The 26,192-nt window shown below is 42.5% G+C and overlaps 1 protein-coding gene across 1 annotated transcript in view; it reads left to right on the top strand.

Annotated features, from left to right (window-relative positions):
* The window catches only part of ccndbp1 (cyclin D-type binding-protein 1), a 34,753-nt gene extending 9,301 nt beyond the window's left edge, over positions 1–25,452 (top strand). Inside the window, exons 6-11 of the mRNA XM_080204450.1 lie at positions 986–1,059; positions 2,326–2,402; positions 11,794–12,044; positions 12,596–12,656; positions 14,154–14,200; positions 24,674–25,452. Of these exons, the coding sequence (XP_080060576.1) occupies positions 986–1,059; positions 2,326–2,402; positions 11,794–12,044; positions 12,596–12,656; positions 14,154–14,200; positions 24,674–24,782 (619 nt within the window). The 3' untranslated portion in view covers positions 24,783–25,452. The remainder of the gene's footprint in view (positions 1–985; positions 1,060–2,325; positions 2,403–11,793; positions 12,045–12,595; positions 12,657–14,153; positions 14,201–24,673) is intronic.
* Positions 25,453–26,192: the final 740 nt, after the last annotated feature.

Below are 26,192 nucleotides of genomic sequence, written 5' to 3' on the forward strand. Positions count from 1 at the left end.
TAATGAATTTTTTTGTCTCCACAGGCATTTAAGTCCAGCAAGGGGCATGCATGCGGCAGGTTGTAGTGGGCTGCTCTTGGACGTTGCTTCGGGAGTTGCCTATTGCTTCATGTCGTTAGTGTGCTTAAACTGGACCATCTCGAGGGCAACATGACAGCTCAGAGACTATCTCTGTTGCTGTGCGGACACATGGATTTGGGCCTGTGTCTGTGGGAGTTTGCACGTTCTCCCCGTGGTTGCGTGGGTTTCCTCCGGGTGCTCCAGTTTCCTCCCACATCCCCAAAGATGTGCTTTTAGGCTGATTGATTGGGTACTAAATTGTCCCTAAATTGGACCTCCCTGATCCTTGCACATTAGGCGTAGACTAAAATCATGAATAGGACACTGAGACAGTGGGACGGCGGCGCGGGCTCGTTGGGCCGAAGGGCCTGTTTCCCGTGCTGTGTTGTTGTTCTTTGTTCTTTGTTCTAGTATCTATGCAGTGCCCTCAGTATATCTACCAAATGGTTCTCAAAATGGAGGAGTAGCGATCCATTATCATAATACATATTGCATAAGTTTGCTAATGTAAACAAATGCAAAACCAGAAGGATCAGATTGAGAAACCTGTGCAAATTTTTAAATATGGAAATTTGATCTCATTTTCTTTTAGCTTTAATACAGACCAAAACAGTTCTAGTAAAATGGTTGTTGTTGCATTAAGAAAAATATGTGATTGGCAATTCTGAGTTTAGCCATTGGGGTGGTGTGTTTGTAAGCTGGTACATTAGTGCTCACTTAAATGTAATTGCAACAGTTGTTTTAAGATTCACTTTTGATCTTTTTTCTCTCAAGTGTTAGCGCCATTTTAGCCCTCCATGGTTATCTGCGGAATATTTTTTCCAATGAAATGCAATTGATGTCACAGATTTGAATAGAATGTTATTTCTGCCCTGTCTTGTATCTTGCTCAATTTGTATGTAAAGTCTTTTTCTTATGGTTCTAGTTTGTCACAGGATCAGCTGACATCCACAGGTGCAGTTTGGGAAGCTTGTGATCGATTTTCTAAGTTACCGAAAGGTAATGTGAATTTCAAAATGCACCATAAGTCACATCCTATATGATGACTTGGCATATAAGATGACCTAAGTTATCCGGCCTCAAAAATCATGTTTTTGCACATACTTGGTATATAATTCAATACTCCTTTCCAGCCGTAACATGCTATGTTTGCATTAATTATCCTCAACTCTTCACCCTAAAATGAATGTTTCTCTTCACAGTACATTGTAACTGGGCAATCAGATTGCGAAGATATGTGATATTTTAAGATATCCCATCCTTTGCATCGAATGCTAACGACATTTCAAATTGGCGATCGTATCCTTGCTGGAGGTTCGCTTTAGTACTCTGTGTATAAGTTGACCCAGTTTTTGGAGGGTTTTGTGAGGCTTCAGTCTTTGGCTTGTACAGCGCCACCTAAGGTAGTCCAAAGTGCATATCCCTTCTCTGCCTCTTCTCCTACACCCAGTTAAACTTTCATAGCTGAATATATTCTGCACATGAAAAGGGGGCAGAAAAAGCAGCTGGTCAGGAAACAATTTCAACATTCTTATGGGTCTTTATTCATTAAGATATTTTCTGCTTTGGTGGTAACTTGTGATTGATATGGAAGCTGCATGTGAATTTTGGCAAAACGTATCATCTTTCTTGTTAATCTGGTAATTCCCACAGAAATCTTTATTTGCGCAACAAGCTTTTTCACCATAATTATAGACAGCTAACAATAATGAAACAATTCTGTGTTACACTACTATTACCTGACGATACTAATGTCTTCAGTGAGAATGTTTTTCCAGGAAAGGTTTTAAAAAACCAGTTGCTTGATATTTCAACATAACCTCAGCATCATACTATTGGACAACATTCTCTAACCGAAATGTCATAATTTTCAGTAGTTCGTAAGCTTCTGCTGTGATGCAAGTACTTTATACTGATGCCCAGTATGGTGTAACATATATTAAATTTATAAGTACTGATAGTTACTGAATGAAATTATTAGCTATGTATCAGTCCTTTGAAATTCTTTGCACCAACGATTAATTGATGCAAAATTGTGGAAGTTTAGTTTTGAAGAATTGGTGACTGAGCTTTAGCACAGTGTAACTTTTAACTTTGCAAGGAGTCATATGTAGCTTTGAATTCAATTATATATAGTTAGCTTTGTCATTAACCAAGTGATGAGGTGAATTTTGTTTCTCTTTTGGGTGTAACAATTGCCAACTGTGCCTGGTTACATTTTCTAACCGAGTGTTACAGACTTAACTGTTTCGTACTCTTCCACAGATAACCAGGCAGCCGTTCTATCTCTGATGTCTTCCTCTGCTGCTATTGTAGAAGATGCATTGGAGGAAATGGAGCAGGTACAAAATTTAATGGAATACATTTACCTAAACGTAAAGATGAACCTATGCAAAACCTTCGGACCTTGATCCGTGCAGTGTTGTATCCCATGAGTGGGAACAATGCAGATTGCAGTCCGGTGTAAGAAAATAGCTGGAAAAATTGGGCATTTTCATTATAACATTACAGATTGGAGGGCAATACACGAGAGTTTAAAATGATGAAGAATGAGATGTGGAGTTAGAGAATTTCCAGTAATTGAACGGTCAGGAAGAGTGTCCCTAGAAACAAGGTTTGAAGTAGAGGGAGGAAAAGCTGAGGCTGTGGATTGTTCTTTCAGGATTAGTGGTTGACACAGGAACTGTGTCAGTCTCCAAGTATAGAATGTACAGGAGAATGAAGGAAAAATGATTGAAGTGATATTGGAACATGGTGGGTAAACGTGTTTCAACTTATTTCATTGTGGAGGACAAATGCTGGCATGGAGTGGTTGAGCTGATGGCCTGTTCACATTGTAATTTCAATATATCTCTACCTAAGATTTTAAAACTTGAATTTCATTGAGTAATACAGAACACAGAGAGCATTTGGCCCATCCAGTCTGTACTGGCTCTTTGAAAAAGCTGTCCAATTACACCCACACCCCTGTCCTTTCTTGAGAGCACTGGGCTCTTTTCTCAAGTTTTTTTTATTCATTCGTGGGACATGGACGCCTTTGGCTGGTCAGCATTTATTGTTAATCCCTAGTTGCCCGAGGGCAGTTGAGAGTCAACCATATTGCTGTGGCTCTGGAGTCACACGTAGGCCAGACTAGGGAAGTATGGCAGATTTTCTTCTCTGAAGGGCATTAATGAAGCAGATGGGTTTTTCTGACAATTGACAATGGTTTCATGGTCATCAGTAGATTCTTAATTCCAGATTTTTTTTATTGAATTCAAATTCCACCATCTGCCGTGGCAGGATTCAAAGCTGGGTATTTATCAAATTCTTTTTACATGTTTTTCATGCAGTGCATTCCAGATCATTTCACCTTCTTGAGTGAAGAAACATCTCCTTTTTGCACATTTGTCTCTTATATCAGGTCCTCTGATTATTGACCCTTCTACCACTGAAAATACTTGCTCCTCACTTACTCCATCAAAACCCTTCATGATTTTGAGCATCTTTATTAACTCTCCCTTTAGCTTTATCTGCTGTAAGGAAAAACCCCACCTTCTCCAATTTGGGCATGTAATTGAAGACTTGTACCCGTGGTACCCTTCCAGTAAATCTGTTATGCGTACCCTCTAAGTGCTTAACTTTGTTCCTATGTGTGATGCCCAAATCAGACAGTTCATCATGACCTGTAAAGGTTTAGCTTATTGTCCTTGCTTTTATTTATAAAGCCAAGCATCTCTATATACTCTTTGACAACCTGTCTTGCCACTTTCAAAGATGTTTGTAGATGTATACCCTTTAGAATGATATGATTTTGTTTGTATTGTCTCTGCTCATTTTTCTACTAAAGTGTATTTGATCCACTGCAGATTTGACCATTTTACCAGCTTGTTACTAACTTCCTGATGTTTTTACATTTCTGAGAAGGAAATTTCACTTGAATTAAGCTAGAGTCCAAATGCACTTTGTCCAAACACTAATAAAAGTTTGTAGGGAAATAACTTGTTCAAAAGAGATTCAAATATATTTTTATTTTGAGTTACTAGATTAGGAAATGCACTAAGTATAGTTTGATAATCATTTTCGTTTGTGTTAGTGTGATTCTGTCAACCTATTACACACCTTTCCTTTTGTTCTTTACCCAAACTCCTCACCTTTCATTTGCTTATACCTATTACATCTCTAATTTTGTCAGATCTGATGAAAGATTATTGACCAGAAATATCAACTCTATTCAGCTCTCCACAGATGAGTTGACTATTTCCAGCATTTTCTGTTTATATTTCTGTCACTCTTATGACTTTGGGCTCTGGAATAAGACTAGCTGTCTTCAGTTGCAGCAAAAACATTTAGCAAACAAATCAATGTATTCTTAAATAAATTTTTTTTTTGAAACTAGAGTTGAAAATGGAGCACTGCGTTTCCCATTTTGAACAGTTAGTGGCATTATGGATCACATAGTCGAATGCTCATCATTAGTGTGGATCTCAGTGTTCTGATGAAGAGTCATCACACCCCAAAATATTATCTGTTTCTCTCATGGATGCTGCCTGACCAGCTGAGTATTTCCAGAATTTTGTTTTTTATTTAATCGCAATTATTCCTGCTTCCACTCTATCTTACACTTTCCAGTTTAGTGTCGTTTGTAGTTTTTCCTGAATGGGGTTGTCCATTTGTACCAGATTAGCATGAATTTGTGCTGTGAGCCTATGCTTACTAATATAGCCCAAAATTAGAAAGAGAGTTCATCTTACTGGAAATAGAAACTTCGATTTTGGGGAAGGTGAAGGGATGATTGTATAGTGATAATGATATTCGCCTAGTAATCCAGGAGCCCAGAAAAATACTCTGAAGATAGTAGTTCAAACCACACCAAGGCATACGGTGGAATTTAAATTCAGGAATAAAAGTAAGCCAGTCTGATTGTTGTTTTAAAAAAAAAGCTATCTGGTTCGCGAATGTCTGCTGTCCTTACCTGGCATATATGTGACTCCAGACTGACAGTCACGTTGTTGAGTCTTAACTGCCCTCTGAACTGACCTAGCAAATCACTCAGTTCAAGGGTAACAAATGCTGGCTTTGCCAGTGATGCCCACATCTCATGAAAGATCCCACATCCCAAAAAGAATTAACTTGTCAGCTTGTTTTTCTTTTTGCATCCTAAAAGAATTAAGTGAATGAGTCATCGCTTAATTTTATTCAATTTTAGCTAAAATAAACTAATTATAAAGAATGTGTGTGCAGCTTGACCTTTGACTCCTGTCCATGTTACCACAGCAACCTAGGTAGGGATGGTCTCTAGCTTGATTTGATTTTATTATTATCAGATATATTGGTATACCATGAAAAGTATTGTTTCTTGCGCACTACAGACACAGCACACCATTCATAGAGTACATAGAGGAGAAGAAAAGGAGAGGGTGCAGAATATAGTGTTACCGTCATAGCTAGGGTGTAGAGCAAGATCAACTTAATATAAGGTGAGTCCATTTAAAAGTCTGGCTGCGATGAAGAAACTATTTTTGAGTCTGACTTTTTGTAACATTTTTGTGGTGAAAGAAGACGGAAGAGAGAATATCTGGGGTGCATGGAGTCCTTGTTTAGGCTGGCTACTTTTCCGAGGCAGCCGAAAGTATAGACAAAGTCAGTGGATGGGAGGCTGGTTTGCATGATGGACAGGGCTATGTTCACAATCCTTTGTATTTTGCGGTCTTAGTCAGAGCAGGAGCCATACCAAGCAGTGATACAACCAGAAAGGATGTTTTCAATGGTGTATCTGTAAAAATTGGTGAGAGTTGTAATGTTCATGCAAATTTTGTTAGCCTCCTGAGAAGGTAGAGATGTTGGTGAGCTTTTGTGATTATAGCATCGGCATGGGGAAACCAGGACAGGTTGTTGATGATCTGGACACCTAGAGACTTGAAGCTGTCGACCATTTCCACTTCATCCCCATTGATGTAGACAGGGGCATGATCCCCACTGTGCTGCCTGAAGCCGATGACTATCTCCTTAGTTTTACTGACGTTGAAGGAGAGATTATTGCCATGGCATCGTTTCACCAGATTCTCTATCTCATTCCTGTACTCTCTCGTCATTGTTTGAGATTCAACCCACTGTGGTGGTGTCATCAGCAAACTTGAAAATAAAGTTGAAGTGGAATTTGGCCACACAGCCATAAGTATATAAAGACTATAATAAAGGGCTGAGAACACGGCATTGTGGGGCAGTATTGTTGAGGATGATCGTGAAGGAAATTTTGTTGCCTGTCCTTACTGATTGTGGTGTGTGAGTTAGGCAGCCTAGGATGCAGTTGCAAAGGAAGGAGCTGAACCCTAGGCCAAAGAGTTTGGAGATGAGTTTTGTAGGGATAATGGTGTTGAAGGCTGAGTTGCAGTCAATAAATAGGAATCTGATATGAGTGTCTTTGTTATCCAGGTGTTCCAGGGTTGAGTATAGGGCCAGGAAGATGGTGTCTGCTGTGAACCTGTTGTGATGATATGGAGAGGCATTTGACTTCCATTCAGTGGCTTCCTACTGAAGCGAGCTGAGACTGGCAGTTTGAACTTGCATCCTATCTTTATTGTTCATTGTGTATTATGTAATAATGTTCCTACATGGGATGCCCAGGAATCAGAATTGTGACAATTAAAGTTTCTAATTTATGTCAGTGACTTGTGCTCAACAGTTCAACACAGTGCTCAAACTTCAAACAGATGATATGAAATTAGGAGGGGCAGTGATGAATCAGCTGGGGTATGGTGGCATCTGCAAAGTAATTTTAGAAATATGAAACTATAAATGGTGCAGAAATATTAAATCTGGATAATTACACGAAATTTCATGGTCAGAGAAGAGCAATGGGTCACAAGTTCAAACTGTAAACTTATAACTGATGTCAGGAAGATCTGTCTGTTTCCCCACAGAGTAATTGTACATGGACTTAACTCCTGGATAGAGTAGCAAACCAAGCCCGGCATCATTTAAGAACCAATTAAATGCTGCAGTAAAGGTATTTCAAGACTATACAGAATGAATAAATTAAGATTGACCAAATTGCCATAATTAATCACCTCTTACCTCCTGCATATTGTCTGCTTTTATTCAGATTGTGGCACAGTTGTTAACACTGCTGCCTCACGGCGCCAGGGACCTGGATTTGATTCCCTGCTTGGGTCACTATCTCTGCAGAGACTGCATGTCCTCCTTGTGTCTGCATGGGTTTCCTCTGGGTGCTCGGGTTTCCTCCCACAGTCCACAAGTTGTGCTGGAAAGGTGTTTGGCCAAGCTAAATTCTCCCTCAGTGTACCTGAACAGACGTCGGAGTGTGCTGACTTGGGGATTTTCACAGTAACTGCATTGCAATGATAATGTAAGCCTACTTGTGACACTAATAAATAAACTTAAACTTAGATTGTCAACATTTGCCTAACTTTTTTTGTACTCTTATGTTGAAATATTGGCCCATAATTTGTTCAGAGTGGCAATCCGTCAGATTGTCACTCTGAATTAATTTACCCTCTCTATAATTGCACAATCCCTGTCTCACCCAGCCTTCCTCACTCGGGCTGCTTGAGACAAGAGCGGTGCAGTGCACTCCTGGCAGCACTGGCATAGAGTAACTGGGACACAGAGGTAAGCAGCTGCTGCAAAAGGATATGTTTAAAGGGAGCAGTTAAATTGCAAAAGTAAGTGATTCATTGGGTGGGGAAGGTGTCGGGGTGGGTTAATGTCACATTTAATCCATGACCCCCAAATTCTATTAGCCTTGCTTTGTGTGTAGCTGCTTGTGTGGGCACCTTATTGGATGGTTTTTGACAATTCAACAACCTGTGTACATATCCTGATTTCCCCTTAGTTACAACCTAAAACAAACTCTTAACAGGTTTGCCTGATATAAGTTTCCTTACATGAATTTGTGTTGGATTTGCCCAATTACATTATGGTTTTCTTAGTGGCTGTAATCATGCCCCTCTTATTAAAGTTTCTTGCAAATCATTCATTCATTAGTTCACAGATTCTAGCTGCACCTGTCCATTGTGTCATACAGACCACACTTTTCACAGCAATCGTCTAAAGCCAAGGTGTTTGTTAGCATGCATGATAGCATGCATTAAGATCAAATCACAAGGCTTCGTCAATTGCTTGAGAAATGGATGCTGATAGCGGTCGTCAGCCAGGTTAAAATTGTGTGCAAATGAACAAGATTAGAATCTTTACATTGCTGCCAATGATGTCTCAATACAGCACTTCAGACAGTATTTTGAGACAAAGCATCCTCACGATCTGCTGCTTCGTGTGGTGCCTTTCTTTAGACACATAAGGTCAAAAAGTTTTGCTGCTTTTGTTCTGTCCCCCTCCAGTTCTGCTGAAATGTCTTCTTGGAAATTAGTGTTATTGCTAACTTGTTAGTTTAAAATAATTGAAGAGAGCGTTATTTGACATTTTTTCATTTTAACACACTCATTCTTTTACTGGTCAGGTTATATTGGTGCAAGCTTTAATTCAGAAGGAATTGCAGCGCAGAAATAGTTCAGTTCAACCAGCCCTTGTTGGTGTTTACCCTTCACACCAGCACTGGTCCTAACTGCATGTCTGGACTGTCTCTTATCCCTTTATCCCCTGTTTCTTCAACTATCTATCTAATGTATTCTAAAATTACCACCTCACATGTTTTAGCATTGAATTTCATCTGTCATTTTCCCATCTATTCCACCAGCCTATGAATAGTCCTTTGCAGCTTTGTTTGGTCCTCAATAACTTACGTCTCCTATTTTTATACAGTCTAACACTTCATATAGCTCTATATCCAGATTATTGAGGTATACAGTTAACAAAGCTAGTCCCCAAGTCAATGGGGGGAACATCCATCCACCCTGAACAACTGTTCTTAGTTCATCTGATTACTTAAAGATTGGCCACCATCTACAAGGCACAATTCAGGAGTGTGATACAATAGTTTCCACTTGTCTGGATGAATCTAACTTCAACAAGAAGTTCAATACCAGCCAGAAAATAGCTATTTAACCTTCATCCCGTCCAGCACCTGTTATATTCACTTTCTCCACCAACAGAGCACAATAGCAGCAGTGTGTACCATCTACAAGATGTGCTGGAGCAACTTGCCTGATTAACTCCTACCAATCTTGCATTGAAGTTGAGGCCATTAATGGAACATTTTCAAATGGTTGCGTCTAGGATGTTTAATTATTTCACAGTGCTCAGTTCATGAGGAGGAACTTCTGCAGTGATGCCCCAGGGCTAAGATGATTGGCCCCAAACAACCACAATCATCTTCCTTTGTGCTAGCTATAACTTTAATCAGTGGAGTATTTTAACCTCATTCCCATTGAGTTCACTTTTACTGAGGCTCCTTTCTGTCACACTCAGTCAAAAGCTGCCTTCGTGTCAAGGGCTTTTTTCCCATGCTTAGACCAAGGCTGTTATGATGTCTGGAGCTGAGTGATCCAGATGGAACAAAATGTATTATTTGATAGCACAGGCAATGACCCCTGCTATCACATTGCTGATGATTATACTTGTAAATCCTTATTATTTAATAAATATTAATTAAGATCCATGTGATGTGTTTAAATACTGCTTTAGACAATGGAAGTTAATTTAGACATTCTAGAAATGACACACTGCTGTTCATTATTGTTGAAATGTGCTCATTCCTATGAACATGGTGAGGATGGGTGTTTTTGGGTGTTGGTAAACAGCCAGTTGGATGCTGGCAAATAATTGGTTTTCGGGGCAGGCTGCTGGAAAATTATTGGAATGCGCTAGGGAACAGTTGAACCCCAAGCTTTTTCATCGAAGTGTCTTTTCAAACATAGTCTTTCTGCTTGCAAAGAACAGGCCCTTCCAGTGAATATATGTAGCTTCTAATATGTGTAAGTAAGCTACATTGTGAGCCCAACTAATGATCTCACATTGGTTGTTAGTATACTACTGAGCACAATCGGAATTGCAGAGGGACCTTGGGGTCCTTGTGCATGAGTTGCAAAAACCCAGCCTGCAGGTGCAGCAGGTGGTCAGGAAGGCTAATGGGATACTGGCCTTCATAGCGAGGGGGATTGAATATAAAAGTAGGGAGGTCTTGCTGCAGCTGTATAGGGCATTGGTGAGGCCGCAGCTGGAGTACTGTGTGCAGTTTTGGTCGCCGCACTTACGCAAGGATATTTTGGCCTTGGAGGGAGTGCAGAGGAGGTTTACTAGGCTGATACCGGAGTTGAGGGGGTTGAGCTATGAGGAGAGGCTGAATAAACTAGGCTTGTACTCGTTAGAGTTTAGAAGAATGAGGGGAGATCTCATTGAGACATATAAGATGATGAATGGGATGGATAGGATAGAGGTGGAGAGACTCTTCCCGCTCAGAAAGGACAGTAGGACTAGGGGGCACAGCCTCAAGATAAAGGGGGGCGCGGTTTAGAACGGAGTTGAGGAGGAACTTCTTCACTCAAAGGGTGGTGAATCTCTGGAATTCTTTGCCCGTTGAAGTGGTGGAGGCTGCCTCGCTAAATATTTTTAAGATGCGGGTTGATGGGTTTTTGATAAGCGAGGGGATTAAGGGTTATGGGGAGAGGGCGGGAATGTGGAACTGAGCCACGACAGATCAGCCATGATCTTATTGAATGGCGGGGCAGGCTCGAAGGGCTAGATGGCCTATTCCTGCTCCTATTTCTTATGTTCTTATGTTGACCACTTCATGTTGTGCAAAACCTGTTATTAATAAAATGGAGTGTAATTTTGAGCAGCCCATACTTGCACACAATGAACCGTGAGGACAAATTTTACCATATACGCCACCAGGTAGTTCACTACTCTTGCGCAAGTCTAACACATGTTTTTGTAATTTGCTTTTGATCAGGCCTGTTCAGTTCTGCTTAGAGGTTGTTCATTGGATACCAATTTTGACCCATTATTAAGAAAATCAGTTATGGTCATATTTGTTGAGAATGACAATTCCAGTTCCTTTGTTAGACTTAGAGATGAGTGTGTCTTAGTTTCATTTAAGGACTTGTAGCACCATCAGATGTTAGTGCTGCATGTGAAAATCATAGAATCCCTACAGTGCAGAAGAAGGCCATTTGGACCATCGGGTCTGTACCGACCACAACCCCATCCAGTTTGTATTCCCGCAACCCCGCATTTTTACCCTGCTAATCCCTCTGACACTAGGGTCAAGTTAAGATGGCCAATCAACCTAACCTGCATATCTTTGGACTGAGAGGAAACCCAAGCACCCTGAGAAAGCTGGGGAGAATGTGCAAACTCTGCGCAGATAGTGACTTGAGGCTGGAATTAAATCCGGGTCTCTCGCGCTATGAAGCAGCAGTTCTAACCACTGTGTCAGCTTGCCACTGAAAATCCAACAAGTCTTTAGGTATCCCGTATTATGCGAGCGCTAGATCAGCTAGGTGTGCCTTTAAGGGCCCAGCATCTTAATTGGATGCTGCTTTGTCACAGGATAGCTGTGAATAAAGGAGTTCAAACCTAGCAAATGCCTCTTGCCATTTGATGTGAAACAAAGGGACCAGAATTCAGGTCTGTCTTCTAATTGCATTATCATAAGGTCTCAAATTAGACAAGGCAAGTTTGAGTGTACTCCTGAATATAACATGCAAGAGCCAGCTTGATGAAACAGACAAGTTATAAGACGGACTGAAATTTGTAACAGCTGGCAAGTCAAGAATAGTGGTGATTGAACTATGTTCAATCTCTTCTGATAATTCCAAAAATTGTAATTGGCAGGCTCGACATGCGGATAATCAAGACCCATTCAGTGACATACTTGATGATGTAGACTCACGGGAAAATCGGGATACTTACTGGTCAGAAACAGACAAACAAGTCATGGCTCCTTGCTTGGGATTAGTGAAAGCAGCCAAAGCGTGTCTGAAAAAGGTCTCTGGAGCTATGAAAACTCATGGGAAGGTGGACAGCTTGCAACACATAACACAACTGGATGATTTGGGAGATACTACCAGTGAAATTAGCCCATGGTGAGTGTATTTTTATTACTGAATCAAAACCTGCCTACAATTTTAGCATTTTGAATCTGTTGGGGGGGAGGTATTGGTCAGGGGGATAAGTTTCATTTTCCTTTTAATCAAAGTGTTAGCTTCTGTGAGCAATTGCAGTTCCAAATGTCATTGGGCATTGCTAAGAGGAAATGCACTGTCTTTTCTACGAGATGTTAAAACTGAGATTCTGAAATGAGATCCCATGCACATTCAAAGAAGACTAAAGAAAACCTTTTCTTGTCCTCTCCAGCATTAACCCCGTAAAGGGCTAACACCAACCATTTACTTTATTTCTGTTTGATAGTTGGCTGCCACATTTGCTGACATATAGTTCAAAAATACTTCATTGGATGCAAATTGGTTTAGATGACATAAAAAAGAAGTTATTTTAATTGATTCCCAATAAGCTTTGCACTTTCTATGCACCTACAAATGTTTATTACCGTTTTATCTGTACTTAAGTTCTGTACTGCCTTTGCTACTGTATGTTTGAAGACACTGTTGGTAAAGTTGTTGCTTCCTTTCTCCAGTGTTGACGAATTGGTCTTAAGTCTTTATCCTCCGATGAACTATATGACTGTGCAAATGAATGTGAGTACTTCCCATCTACCCTCTAGTGGTACTGGACTGTATTATGCTTGGTTCAGGAATGTTGTGAGAATAGCAAATGGTGCTGTTTATTGTTCTACAGTTTGGATTACTATTGGTGTGGTGTAAATTGACTCCAGGTACATGCATTGTACCTTTTGCAGAAATACAATTGAATTGGTATATATTAGAACTTGTAGTCCTCAGTATTGTAATCCCATATGCCTGCTGGGTGTGCAATTCCATTTGTTTTAAGAGCTGTTTCTTTCCTGAACAATTCATTTTTAGTGAACAAGGCATCTGCTAACAAATGTGCAGATCACACTGAGTCACCCATAAGCTGTTTGTTTTTTCATGGCGCTTCTCATTTTGAGTGTGTACCTTCTCTCTGCTCTGTCACTGCTGGGCTGACCAGGAAATTAGTTGTGTGGAAATTTGAGGCATGGTATGCTATAGTATACAGTGGGTAGAATGCTGATGCACTGTTTTGACCGGATTATAAAAGATAAATACCCTGTATGGTGCACCTGGACATATGATAAACAATTAGACTGAACAAAGGCTATTAACTCAATCAGGCCATATATACTTAGATATACCTCCCTCAGTTATTTTCTTGAAGTGAAAGGTATGTTTTTTTTTAAACTCCCAATCCCCAAAAGTAAGTAAAACCTAAAATACTTAATCAGCCTCACCTCTCTGTTGTTCATTTCTTGTCTCCTAAGAGAACTTACAAACTGTCTCATGACATTACTTGGAGACCATGGCCTAGTGGTATCACTAGGCTTTTCATCCAGATACTCAGCTAATGTTCTGGGGACCAGGGTTCAAATCCTGCCACAGCAGATGGTGGAATTTGAATTCATTAAAAAAAAAATCTGGAATTACAAAACCATTGAGGCGGCATGGTGGCACAGTGGTTAGCACTACTACTTCACAGCACCAGGGACCCGAGTTTGATTCCTGGCTTGGGTCACTGTCTGTGTGGAGTTTGCATGTTCTCCCTGTGTCTGTGTGGGTTTCCTCTGGATGCTCCTGTTTCCTCCCACATTCTACAAGATGCACAGGTTAGGTGCATTGATCCAAAAAGGCGCTGGACTGTGGTGACTAGGGGAATTTCACAGTAACTTCATTGCGGTGTTAATGTAAGCCTTATTTCTGACTAATAAATAAATTTTCAACTTTTGATTGTTGGAAAAACTAATGGCCTTTAGGAAAGAAATCTTACCTGGTCAGGCCTACATGTAACTCCAGAGCCACAGCAATGTGGTTGACTCTCAACTGCCCTCTGAATAAGGGCAGCTAGGGATAGGCAATAAATGCTGGCCAGCCAGCGACGTCCATGTCCCACGAATGAATAATAATAAAAAAAAATTTTTGCATCCCATGATATATTCGATCTTCTCAAAATCAGTAGAAAACCACAATTTTAATTTCCAGATGTTGCTAAAGTATTTTGCTGAATTAATTTCAAGTAATTAAAATGCTTATTTGTTTCAGGCTGCAAAGGTTGCTTCGGTCCTGAACAAAGTTCTGGAAATAACCAAGTGAGTTAAATGAATTACTGATAAATTTTACCTACCATATTCTCATTTTGACATGCCCATAACTTTGTAATTTCTGTAAAATTGCGTTAAATGTGTGGTACTTTTTCTACTCTAGTATTAGAAGGCACTCTAAATATTGTACCTTCATGTCACTACAATACCTTCAGACATGAACTATGTGTGGTGTTTAAAATTGGAAATAAGAGTCTAACACAAACTGAAAAAATAAAATTAGGAGCATTCTGGAATAGACCATGTTCTTGATTTTGTAGTTGAGCACTACCTACCACTAGGTGGTGGGAGTGTCATTTTGTTCTCCAAATCCAACTACATGTTCAGATAATCTCTGGCCTAACACACATCACATCGACATAGAAACAGAATTTGGTTGTTTCATACCCCAAGGCTTTTCCACCATACAATGAGATAGAATGCAAATTGGCCATGATCGAACTCCATTTACCCTACCCATGCTCCATAACCTTTGAAAGTTATGGCCTGCAAAACTTGTATCACTCTCAGAATTAAATTATTGTTTGAGTTAGGATCAACTTTTTGTGGGAAAGACTTCTATACTTTTACTATGTTTTGTGTGAAGCTATCCCCACCTGGGAGGGGAGGGAAGTATTGGGTAAGGGGGGATGGAGGGCTTGGGTGGGGTGAGGGGGGATGGAGGACTCGGAAGGAGGGATCGGGTCGGGGGAGGGACGCATGGAGGGATTGGGTCGAGGGGAGGGACGCGTGGAGGGGTGGGGTCGGGGGGAGGGACGCGTGGAGGGGTGGGGTCGGGGGGAGGGACGCGTGGAAGGGTGGGGTCGGGGGGAGGGACACGTGGAGGGCTCGGAAGGAGGAGTTGGGTCAGGGGGAGGGACGCGTGGAGGGGTCGGGTCAGGGGGAGGGACGCGTGGAGGGGTCGGGTCAGGGGGAGGGACGCGTGGAGGGGTCGGATCGGGGGGAGGGACGTGTGGAGGGGTCGGGTCGGGGGGAGGGACGCGTGGAGGGGTCGGGTCAGGGGGAGGGACGCGTGGAGGGGTCGGGTCGGGGGGAGGGACGCGTGGAGGGGTCGGATCGGGGGGAGGGACGCGTGGAGGGGTTGGGTCGGGGGGAGGGACATAAGAACATAAGAAATAGGAGCAGGAGTAGGCCATCCAGCCCTTCGAGCCTGCCCCGCCATTCAATAAGATCATGGCTGATCTGTCGCTGCTCAGTTCCTCTTTCCCGCCCTCTCCCCATAACCCTTAATCCCCTCTCCTATCAAAAACCCATCAACCCGCGTCTTAAAAATATTTAGCGAAGCAGCCTCCACCACTTCAACGGGCAGAGAATTCCAGAGATTCACCACCCTTTGAGTGAAGAAGTTCCTCCTCAACTCCGTTCTAAACCGCCCCCCTTTTATCTTGAGGCTGTGCCCTCTAGTCCTATTGTCTTTTTTGAGCGGGAAGAGTCTTTCCACCTCTATCCTATCCATCCCATTCATCATCTTATACATCTCAATGAGATCTCCTCTCATTCTTCTAAACTCTAACGAGTACAAGCCCAGTTTATTCAGCCTCTCCTCATAGCTCAACCCCCTCAACTCCAGTATCAGCCTAGTAAACCTCCTCTGCACTCCCTCCAAGGCCAAAATATCTTTGCCCAGGTGCGGCGCCCAAAAATGCACACAGTACTCCAGTTGCGGCCTCACCAATGCCCTATACAGCTGCAGCAAGACCTCCCTACTTTTATATTCAATCCCCTTCGCTATGAAGGCCAGCATCCCATTCGCCTTCCTGACCACCTGCTGCACCTGCAAGCTGGGTTTTTGCGACTCATGCACAAGGACCCCGAGGTCCCTCTGCACCGTCGCCTGCTGCAGTTTTTCGCCTCGTAAGTAATAGTCCTTCCTACCATTTTTCCTACCAAAGTGGACCACCTCACACTTGCCAACATTAAATTCCATTTGCCATTTCCTGGCCCATTCGCCCAGCCTATCTAGATCCTTCTGCAGACTCTCCACACCCTCCGCATAATTTGCCGTTCCCCCAATCTTGGTGTCATCAGCAAATTTCGACACTCTACACTCGGTTCCCTCCTCCAGATCATCTATATAAATGGTAAAAAGCTGAGGCCCCAGCACCGACCCCTGGGGCACTCCACTAGTCACCATCCGCCAATCCGAATAGCTCCCGTTGACCCCCACTCTCTGTCTCCTATTTGACAACCAATCCTCTATCCACGCTAACACCCTACCCCCAACTCCATGTCCCTCGACCTTCTGCAATAACCTCTTGTGAGGCACTTTGTCAAACGCTTTCTGAAAATCTAGAAAGACCACATCCACCGGCTCTCCTCTATCCACCGCCCTAGACACATCCTCATAGAACTCCAGTAAATTTGTCAGACACGACTTCCCTTTAATGAAACCGTGCTGCGTCTGCTCTATCAAGCAATTCCCTTCAAGATGCCTCGCAATTTCCTCCTTAATGACAGATTCTAACATTTTACCTACCACAGATGTTAAACTAACCGGCCTATAATTCCCCGCCTTTTGCCTGGCACCCTTCTTAAACAACAGCGTAACATTAGCCGTTTTCCAATCATCCGGCACTTCCCCGGAATCCAGCGACGTTTGGAAAATAACCACCAAGGCATCCACTATCACCTCCGCCATTTCTTTCAGAACCCTCGGATGCATTCCATCCGGTCCTGGGGACTTGTCCACAATCAGCCCCTCCAGTCTGTCGAGCACCGCCTTTCTAGTAACAGTAATGTCATTAAGACCCTCCAGTCCTACCACCTTTCTATCGCTAACACCCGGCAAATTATTCACGTCCTCCTCCGTGAAGACAGAAACAAAAAAGTTATTCAATACCTTAGCCATATCCCCATCCCCTACCACTAGGTCCCCTTTCTCATCCTCTAAAGGACCAACATTCACCCTAGCCAGCCTCTTCCTTTTTATGTATTTATAAAAACTCTTGCTATCCTTTTTTATATTAAGCGCTAGCCCAGCTTCATAGTTTCTCCTACCCTTCCTTATCAACTTCTTTGTCAATCTTTGTTGACATTTAAACCTCTCCCAATCCTCTTCTCGCCCACTACTCTTAGCTACTCTAAATTCCTCCGCTTTTAGTTTAACACTTTCCTTCACCTCCTTTGTTATCCACGGCTTATTACCTCTCCTCCTACTATCCTTTTTGACCATCGGAATAAATTTCCGTTGAGCACCAAGAAAGATCTCCTTAAAGATCCTCCACTGCTCCTCAACAGACCCTCCCTCCAACGCGCTCTCCCAGTCCACATTCGCCAATTCTTCTCTCATCCTACCGTATTTCCCTCTATTCAAACAAAGGACGCGTGTCCGGGAACCCACTTTCTCCTCCTCCATCTGCACCAGAAACTCCACCATACAATGATCACTCTCCCCAAGAGGATCCTTCACCACAAGGTCCCTAATTCTACCCGCTTCATTACATAGCACCAGATCCAAGATAGCTCGCTCCCTCGTTGGTTCCAACACACACTGTTCGAGGAAACTATCCCGGCAGCATTCCAAGAACTCTTCCTCGAGCCCCCCACGTCCAACATGGGTCGACCAATCAATATGCAGATTGAAATCCCCCATAACTACGGCCGTCCCATTCCTGCACGCCGCACTTATTTGCGCGTTAACAGCCCGCCCCATCTCCAGATCATTATTCGGGGGCCTATAGACGACACCCACCAGCGTCTTCCTCCCTTTGCTGTTTTTTGTTTGCGTGGAGGAGTTGGGGTGTGACTCATGATGCCTTAGTTCCCAGAATGAAATGCTAGCTAGTTAACAACTTGAGTCCCTGCCAGCATATCCTCCAATAGGCATTGGATGTATAATGTAAAATTCACCTGTGGGTGTTTGAGTAAGTTGGCATTAAAGAAATGTTCCATTAAATCTGAGTGTGTCAATTAAATTAACAAATTCCTGTCCATGCATGTCTACTGCACTTAAGCACTCTAGTTAAGAAATTAGAGCTAACTTGAACAAGTCTCACAGTTAAAGGATGAGCAGTATGCATTTTTTTTTCATATTTCCCATGTGTTCATTAGGGAATGTAGTTGTGGAATTATAGAATGGTTCTGGCACAAAAGGAGGCCGCTCAGCCTGTGTGTCCGTGTTGGTCCTTTGCAGAAGAAATTCATCTAGTGCCTCTTAACTGCTTTTTTTTCCTGTAGTCCTGCACATTTTTCCTTTTTAAATAATGATACTTTTGAATTCCATGTTTGAACCTGCATCCACAACATTCTAAGACAGTACTTTCCAGATTCTGAGCAAACACTGCATAGCGAGGTTTTTTTCTTGTGCTGCCATTGCTTGTTTGCCAATCCCTTTAAATCTGTGTCCTCTGGTTCTTGATGTTTCTATCAGTAGGAGCAATTTCTCCTTGTCTGCTCTGATCAGACCCCTCATTGGTTATTTTCCAAACGTCGCTGGATTCCGGGGAAGTGCCGGAAGATTGGAAAACGGCTAATGTTACGCCGTTGTTTAAGAAGGGTGCCAGGCAAAAGGCAGGGAATTATAGGCCGGTTAGTTTAACGTCTGTTGTAGGTAAAATGTTAGAATCCGTCATCAAGGAGGAAATAGCGAGGCACCTTGAGGGGAATTGCTTGATAGAGCAGACGCAGCACGGTTTCGTTAAGGGGAAGTCGTGTCTGACAAATTTACTGGAGTTCTATGAGGATGTGTCTAGGGCGGTGGATAGAGGAGAGCCGGTGGATGTGGTCTTTCTTGATTTTCAGAAGGCGTTTGACAAGGTACCTCACAAGAGGTTATTACAGAAGGTTAGGGGACATGGAGTCGGGGGTAGGGTGTTAGCATGGATAGAGGATTGGTTGTCAAATAGGAGGCAGAGAGTGGGGGTCAACAGGTGCTATTCGGATTGGCGGTTGGTGACAAGTGGAGTGCCCCAGGGGTCTGTGCTGGGGCCTCAGCTATTTACCATTTATATAGATGATCTGGAGGAGGGAACCGAGTGTATGGTGTCGAAATTTGCTGATGACACCAAGATTGGTGGAACGGCAAATTGTGCGGAGGGTGTGGAGAGTCTGCAGAAGGATCTAGATAGGCTGGGTGAATGGACCAGGAACTGGCAAACGGAATTTAATGTTGGCAAGTGCGAGGTGGTCCACTTTGGTAGGAATAATGGTAGGAAGGATTATTACTTACGTGGCGAAAAACTGCAGCAGGCGACGGTGCGGAGGGACCTCGGGGTCCTTGTGCATGAGTCGCAAAAACCCAGCTTGCAGGTGCAGCAGGTGGTCAGGAAGGTGAATGGGATGCTGGCCTTCATAGCGAGGGGGATTGAATATAAAAGTAGGGAGGTCTTGCTGCGGCTATATAGGGCATTGGTGAGGCCGCAGCTGGAGTACTGTGTGCAGTTTTGGGCACCGTACTTACGCAAGGATATTTTGGCCTTGGAGGGAGTGCAGAGGAGGTTTACTAGGCTGATGCCGGAGTTGAGGGGGTTGAGCTATGAGGAGAGGCTGAATAAACTAGGCTTGTACTCGTTAGAGTTTAGAAGAATGAGGGGAGATCTCATTGAGACGTATAAGATGATGAATGGGATGGATAGGATAGAGGTGGAGAGACTCTTCCTGCTCAGAAAGGACAGTAGGACTAGGGGGCACAGCCTCAAGATAAAGGGGGGGGGCGGTTTAGAACGGAGTTGAGGAAGAACTTCTTCACTCTCCATTCTCTGCCCGTTGAAGTGGTGGAGGCTACCTCGCTAAATATTTTTAAGACGCGGGTTGATGGTTTTTTGATAAGAGAGGGGATTAAGGGTTATGGGGAGAGGGCGGGAATGTGGAACTGAGCCACGACAGATCAGCCATGATCTTATTGAATGGCGGGGCAGGCTCGAAGGGCTAGATGGCCTACTCCTGCTCCTATTTCTTATGTTCTCATGATTTGAATGCTTCCATCAAATCTCCTTTCAACCTCTTTTCTCCAAGGATGGTTCCTTTTACATTTTAAGCACAGGCAGCCTATCTAAATCTGCCTCTATCAATTTTAGCTGTTTAGGGGTCTAAACTATCTCCTCTTCACTGAGACCTAGTCAGCAGCATCTTTCTTGGTAAAGACACATGCAAAGTATTAAATTAGTACCACAGCCAAGCTCCTGATTCCTTTTTGTCCCCAGTTGTTCACACTCATCATTCTATCACTTTATTTAATATTTATACACCAATGTAAAAACTTTTAGAGTTCTTTTCATGTTAGCTGCCAGTTTGTTATCACTCACTTGCTTCTCTTATTTGCTTCTCAATTCTCCATTGAACCTTCTATATTCTGGCTAGTTTTCAGTTACGCTACTGTTGCAAGCACATTTTTCTGCTTCATAATTTCTATTATTTTTGTCATCCAAGGAGCTGTGGATTTGTTTCCCATATTCCCATCTTTGTTGGCATCACTGGCTGGTATTTGTTGCCCATCCCTAATTGCCATTGAACTGACTGGCTTGCTAGGTTATTTCAGAGGGCATTTGAGAGTTAGCCCGTTGCTGTGGATCTGGAGTTGCATGCAAGCCAGGTGAGGACAGCAGATTTCCTTCCTGAGAGGACATTAGTGAACTAGATGGTTTTTTGTGACAATCGACAATGGTTTCATGGAGGGATTTGAAACTGTGTCCCAGAGCATTACCCCGGATCTCTGAATTACCAGTTCAGGAACAATGTTACTATGCTACTGCATCCCCCTAAACTGTACCCAAGCTATATTTAAAGGCATCCTATTGTTCAGGGCAGTTCCCTGCCAGTCTTTGATTCCAGTTTACCAAGTCCATTCTTACCCCATTGAAGTTGACTTTCCTCCAATTAATTATCCTTCCTCTGGATTATTCCTTGTCCTTTTCTGTAGCCAACCCAAACCTTATGATTTAATGATCAACGTCCCCTAAATGTACCCCTACTGACACAGTCCGCTTGACCCTTCTCATTCCAAGAAGCAGGTCCAGTAATACCTCCTGGACACATACTGCTGTAGAAAGTTCTCTTGAACACCCACAAGGAACTGTTAGCCTTCTTGCTCTTTACACTACTACTATCCCAGTCTATATTCAGATAATTGAAGTCCCCCATTATAACTACTCTATAATTCTTGCACTCTATAATTTACTTGCAAATTGGTTTCTCAACATCTTCCCCACTAGCTGCTGGCCCATAGGCTACACAAAGCAATGATAGTGCACCATTTTTATTCCTTGCCTCTAGTCAAACAGATTATGTCCTTGACCCCTTTGGGACATTCTTTTTTTCCAGCATTGCAATGTTTTCCTTAATCAATACTCCAGGTTTGTATCCAGGGATATTTAATACCTAGTCCTTTGAAGTAGGAGTCCTATATATCATGGGAGCGATTCTCCCAAAAGAATTCTGTGTTGAATTTGCGTAAAAACTGGAGTAAATCATGCTTTTTTTTCCAGTGGGAGTTTCAGATTGAATCTCCTATATACTGTAAACTGCAGAATGCACCAGCATAAATCAGTGCAATAAGCTGAGGACAGGACCTAATCCCTTTGAACAGGCATAGTGCTGAGTGGGCCACTTTGCGTGCACCAATCTGTCAGTACCGTGACTGGTATATGTAGTGTTCCCTATCTGCCAGCCTCCTGACTGCTGGCCAGCTCAATCACTGGCCAGTCCCACAACCCCACATTGCTAATCTTATGGACTGCTCCCTCCCTTCCCTCCCCCCCGCCTCCTGGCTTTCCTCGATCTCCTGCGCTCCCCCGCAGCTCAATGCCTGGTGGGCAGTGGCAAGATGCCCCTGGGCATTGACACTATGCCCCTTGGGCAGGGGACCCAGGCTGGCACTGCCAAGGCAGTACCAAAGGGGCACCACCCTGGGTGCCCAACCCTTTGGATTTCAGTCCCCTGGCCTGCTAATGCTATTTATATTTAATTATATTTAAATTAGAGTTTGAATACATTAGGCAGCTCCATGCCGATTTCTGGAGTGGAGCTGCTGGCACCGGAAATCCGCTGCTGGGGGACACGTGGAGGCCGGGGAGCCCGTGAAACAGTCTCTGCTAGGGTCTCCCAATCTGCTGCGCTACAAGAGCAGTGCAGTGGGATGGGTGAATCACCCACCCCATATTTCCTTGTGACTATCTGCAACTCACCAATCTTATTTACAACTGGAACTCTGCATGTTCACAATTATGTAGAGTAACCCTACCTTAGACTTTATTACTCAGCTCCTTTGTTGAACCCACCTAATACCTCACTATTTCCTATTCTTGTGTTGTCTCTCCAAATATTCTGTACCCTTGGTACTCCTCTCTAGTATTACTTGCTGGTTCCCACACCTGTGCCAAGTTAGTTTAAACCTTCTCAATAGCACCAGCAAGTTGCCCCAATAAAATTTGTTCCACTCGCTAGGTGCATCTCAGCGAACCTATACAAGCTCCATCTTTCCAGAACTTAATCCCCTCTTTCCATATACATATTCATCTGTTTTATCCTACTGTTTTTATACTCACGTGTTTGTGGGGTACTGGGAGTGATCCGGAGATTACTGCTTTTTGAGGTCCTACCTAGCTCCCTAGATTTTAACTGCATAGCTGCATCCCCCTTTCTACCTTTGTCTCGAATGTAATTACATAAACAGCCTTCAGCCTAACAACTTGCATTTTACAATGAAGGTAGGAAATGCTGAAAATACTCAATAGGCCTGTCAGAATCTATGTTGATTACCTAAGTGTTTCCACAGATACTGCCAGATCATCTGGATATTGCCAGCATTTTCTATTTTCTTTCAGATTTGAGCATCCACAATACTTTGCTCTTTAGTGCTCATTTTATACAAAAGAGATCACTGGGGGAGACAAAGACAGGCAAAAGCCTGGTCAAACAAATGGGGGGCATTCTGGAAATTTTGAAAGCAGGGAGAAAGTGATGTGCTCAGGAACTTTGAGAAAGTGGGAATAGAGTGGCTGAAGGAGCACTTAAGTTTAGTCTTAATTCATTTGATTCCTGATGGTGGAAATTCTTGATAATGTGAAATGTTTTTAAAATTTAAGGGATGTGGGCAGCGCTGGCTATGTCAGCATTTACTGCCCATCCCTAATTGTGAAGGTAGTTGTGGGTCACTGCCTTGAACCTTTGCAGTCCATGTTGTGCAAGGTCACTTGCAGTGCTGTTAGGGAGCGAGTTCCAGGATTTTGATTGTGAAGGAATGGTGTTTGTATTTTCAAGTCAGGTTGATGAATGGCTTGGAGCAGATGGCCAAGTGGTGGTGTACCGATTTTTCTGTTGCCCTTGTCCTGCTAGTTGGCAGCGGTCATGGGTTTGGACGGAGCTATCTAAGGGTTCTTGGAGGGTAATTTATTTAATTCAGAATGGAAAAAAAAATTCAGCAACAGCTCACACACCTACATTCTCATGAATAAGAACATGCAATGAAATCTGTTATTTGCTGTGCCATCTTGTCGACTGATATTTAAAATAACCCTCATAATGTAATAGAAGAGGCTGCTAAAGTATATCACTAATACCAAAAGCAAAACACTACAGATGTGGAAGTCTGAAGTACAAACAGAAAATACTGTAAATACTCAGGTCTGGCAGTAACTGTGCACATGAAATTTTATTTCTCTCTCCACAGATACAGCCAAACCTGAGCATTCCAGCATTTTCTATATATATTAAAAAAATGAAACTAGTTCAGGGTGAAGAGCAATGGTTACGACTCAGCAACTCTTCTGACTTTGTGGGTAGAACTTCTCAGAAGGTTTCTGGATCTTGTATTGTAAGATCATTTCTCCAATATTTCTGCTGATTGATTGAAGTTTTGGTAAGATATTAGGAAAATCTGTGGAATATATATGTATATGCACAGCAGAACTGGGCAATAGGAGTAATGGATGGTTTCCAAGGACACCAAACTCTCACCTTGAAACCTTTTGAGTCAACACATGAGGCTGTGCTTAATTTTGCATTTTCATGCTATTGTGGTTTAGTCTATCCCTAATCCCTAATCGAGTTAGTTAGGTTCACACCATTTGTGAAGCCTAAAGTTACTGTATTATGAATATCAAAGGTACTCAGGTGAGCCCTTTGGACATTCTGCAAACTTGAAATCAGACATTTATTTGTACAATATTGATTATATTTCATCTGCTGCCCAAATGTCACTGACGGACGAGCTCTGCATGTTCATGGAGCCACTCTGTACAAAATTCTGCTCAGCATTGAAGAATTGGAAATAGTAGAATTGAACAGTAAGCGTGATTTTGAAACTAGTGGCTGCAGTGTAAAATCAGCATATGGCAGCCCTGTAGCTACTTAGTCTTGGAAGTGTTACATAGTCATCACCAGCTCTATGATCATACCACATTGATAAACTATTTGATTGACCAGTGACAGTTTTGAAACTGGGATATACAAGCAACCTGCACATACGTACATTTCTGCATTGCATTCAGCAATTTCAAGAACAACTTTCTCTCTTTCTTTGTACAGATCTAGTCACATGTGCCCTGAATCGGAGAACAGCTGGTTGCAGTTTCTAAGTGGAGCAATTGAGCACAACATGGACAAAGTGAAGAATTTAACTCAGGGCAGTAATTAGCAAAACAGTCTACAGTGCTGTTTGGAGAAAACTATAGACTGTGGAAGAATATATTTATGAACCACAAAGCAGTGAATAAAAATAGTTGTGAACATCGAAAAAAGTGATTTGAGTGTTTATATATATAAGCCTGCAATTTCAGTAGGTAAACATGTATTTGGTCAAAATTGACCACTTTCCTTCAAGATCCCTAATTTACTGATGTATTTTCATGAGATCCCATTATGTACTCATTAATTCTTTGAAAACTGCAGCAGCATTTCACCAACAAACTGAAAGGTATATTTTTTAGACCATTTTTCTTTTTAAGGATACAGGTGTGGGTTGCAATTTTTTTCTTCTATCAGCACAGTGGAGCGAAAGCCTCCCTATCCTGCTCTGAATTGTTGGGCGAATTAACTTCTTAGTCTTAGCCAAATTTTTAATATCCTCTACAACACAGAACTAAGCACAATTCAGTCCAAGTTGCTATTAATTTCTATTAATTTATTGTATGCTGCAATAAATTACGGCGCTTAACTCTAGGAGATTTTGCCTGGCAGCAGGATTGCATCTGAGATTTCTTTTAAAAAAAGCTTTTCATGTGAGATGGTGTCTCTAGATAGACAAAGGTGATTTTTGTTTTGCCTCTTGTGGGCTTTAATAAAGTTATTCTGCTTTTTGTTAGCAATTTGTGTTCTTGTTTCTTTTAGTATCACGCTTATATTTGACGTTGTGCCTGCCACACAGTCTGTTTTAACCCGTATACGGTGGACAAAGAATTGCAAGTAGACGACTTGTTAGTACAACAACATTTATTTAAACACACAATCAATAATCACCCACACAACCAACAATAAGCTATCTTACAGAAATATTAAAGTTCAAGTCCAATACTAGACTTCGACTTAACTTCTGCGTGACTGGCAAGTATCCAGGCAGATATTGGCCTTCATCTGTGTGCTGGCCTCTATAGTCCTTTGGGTAATCTGGTCCTTTGGTCTGGTCTAATACTCTGGCTCTGGTCTTCCTTCCTTCCTTCCTTGGGTGTGGTGGATGTCCTTGTGCTAGTCGTTGCTGATGATGGTCACTGTTGTTGCTTGTTCGTGGGGTCAGAAAGAGAGATTCTTTTGTTGCACAGCACCTTTTATACCCCGTTGGTTTTCACGCCACTTTTGACCATTGCCAATCAATCAAGACTTGATCACCTTGATCGATAAAGTTCAATTGGGTGCTGCCACACTAATCTCTGGGTGTGTCCCCAGTGACCATGTCTGTAGGTGCTGGCAGCATGTGGGACACACACCTCCCTCCCATATAAAGGGTTAAGGTGCCCCTACGTCTGGTAAACAATCCAGTTTGACCAGAAGTTCCCTTTTGTCCTAGAGATGGCCCATATCCCGTGTATTGAGTCATCTGAACTGCAGCAGA

This window comes from Carcharhinus amblyrhynchos, chromosome 16 (assembly GCF_965287045.1).
Source record: "Carcharhinus amblyrhynchos chromosome 16, sCarAmb.v2.hapA, whole genome shotgun sequence".
NCBI lineage: Eukaryota > Metazoa > Chordata > Chondrichthyes > Carcharhiniformes > Carcharhinidae > Carcharhinus > Carcharhinus amblyrhynchos.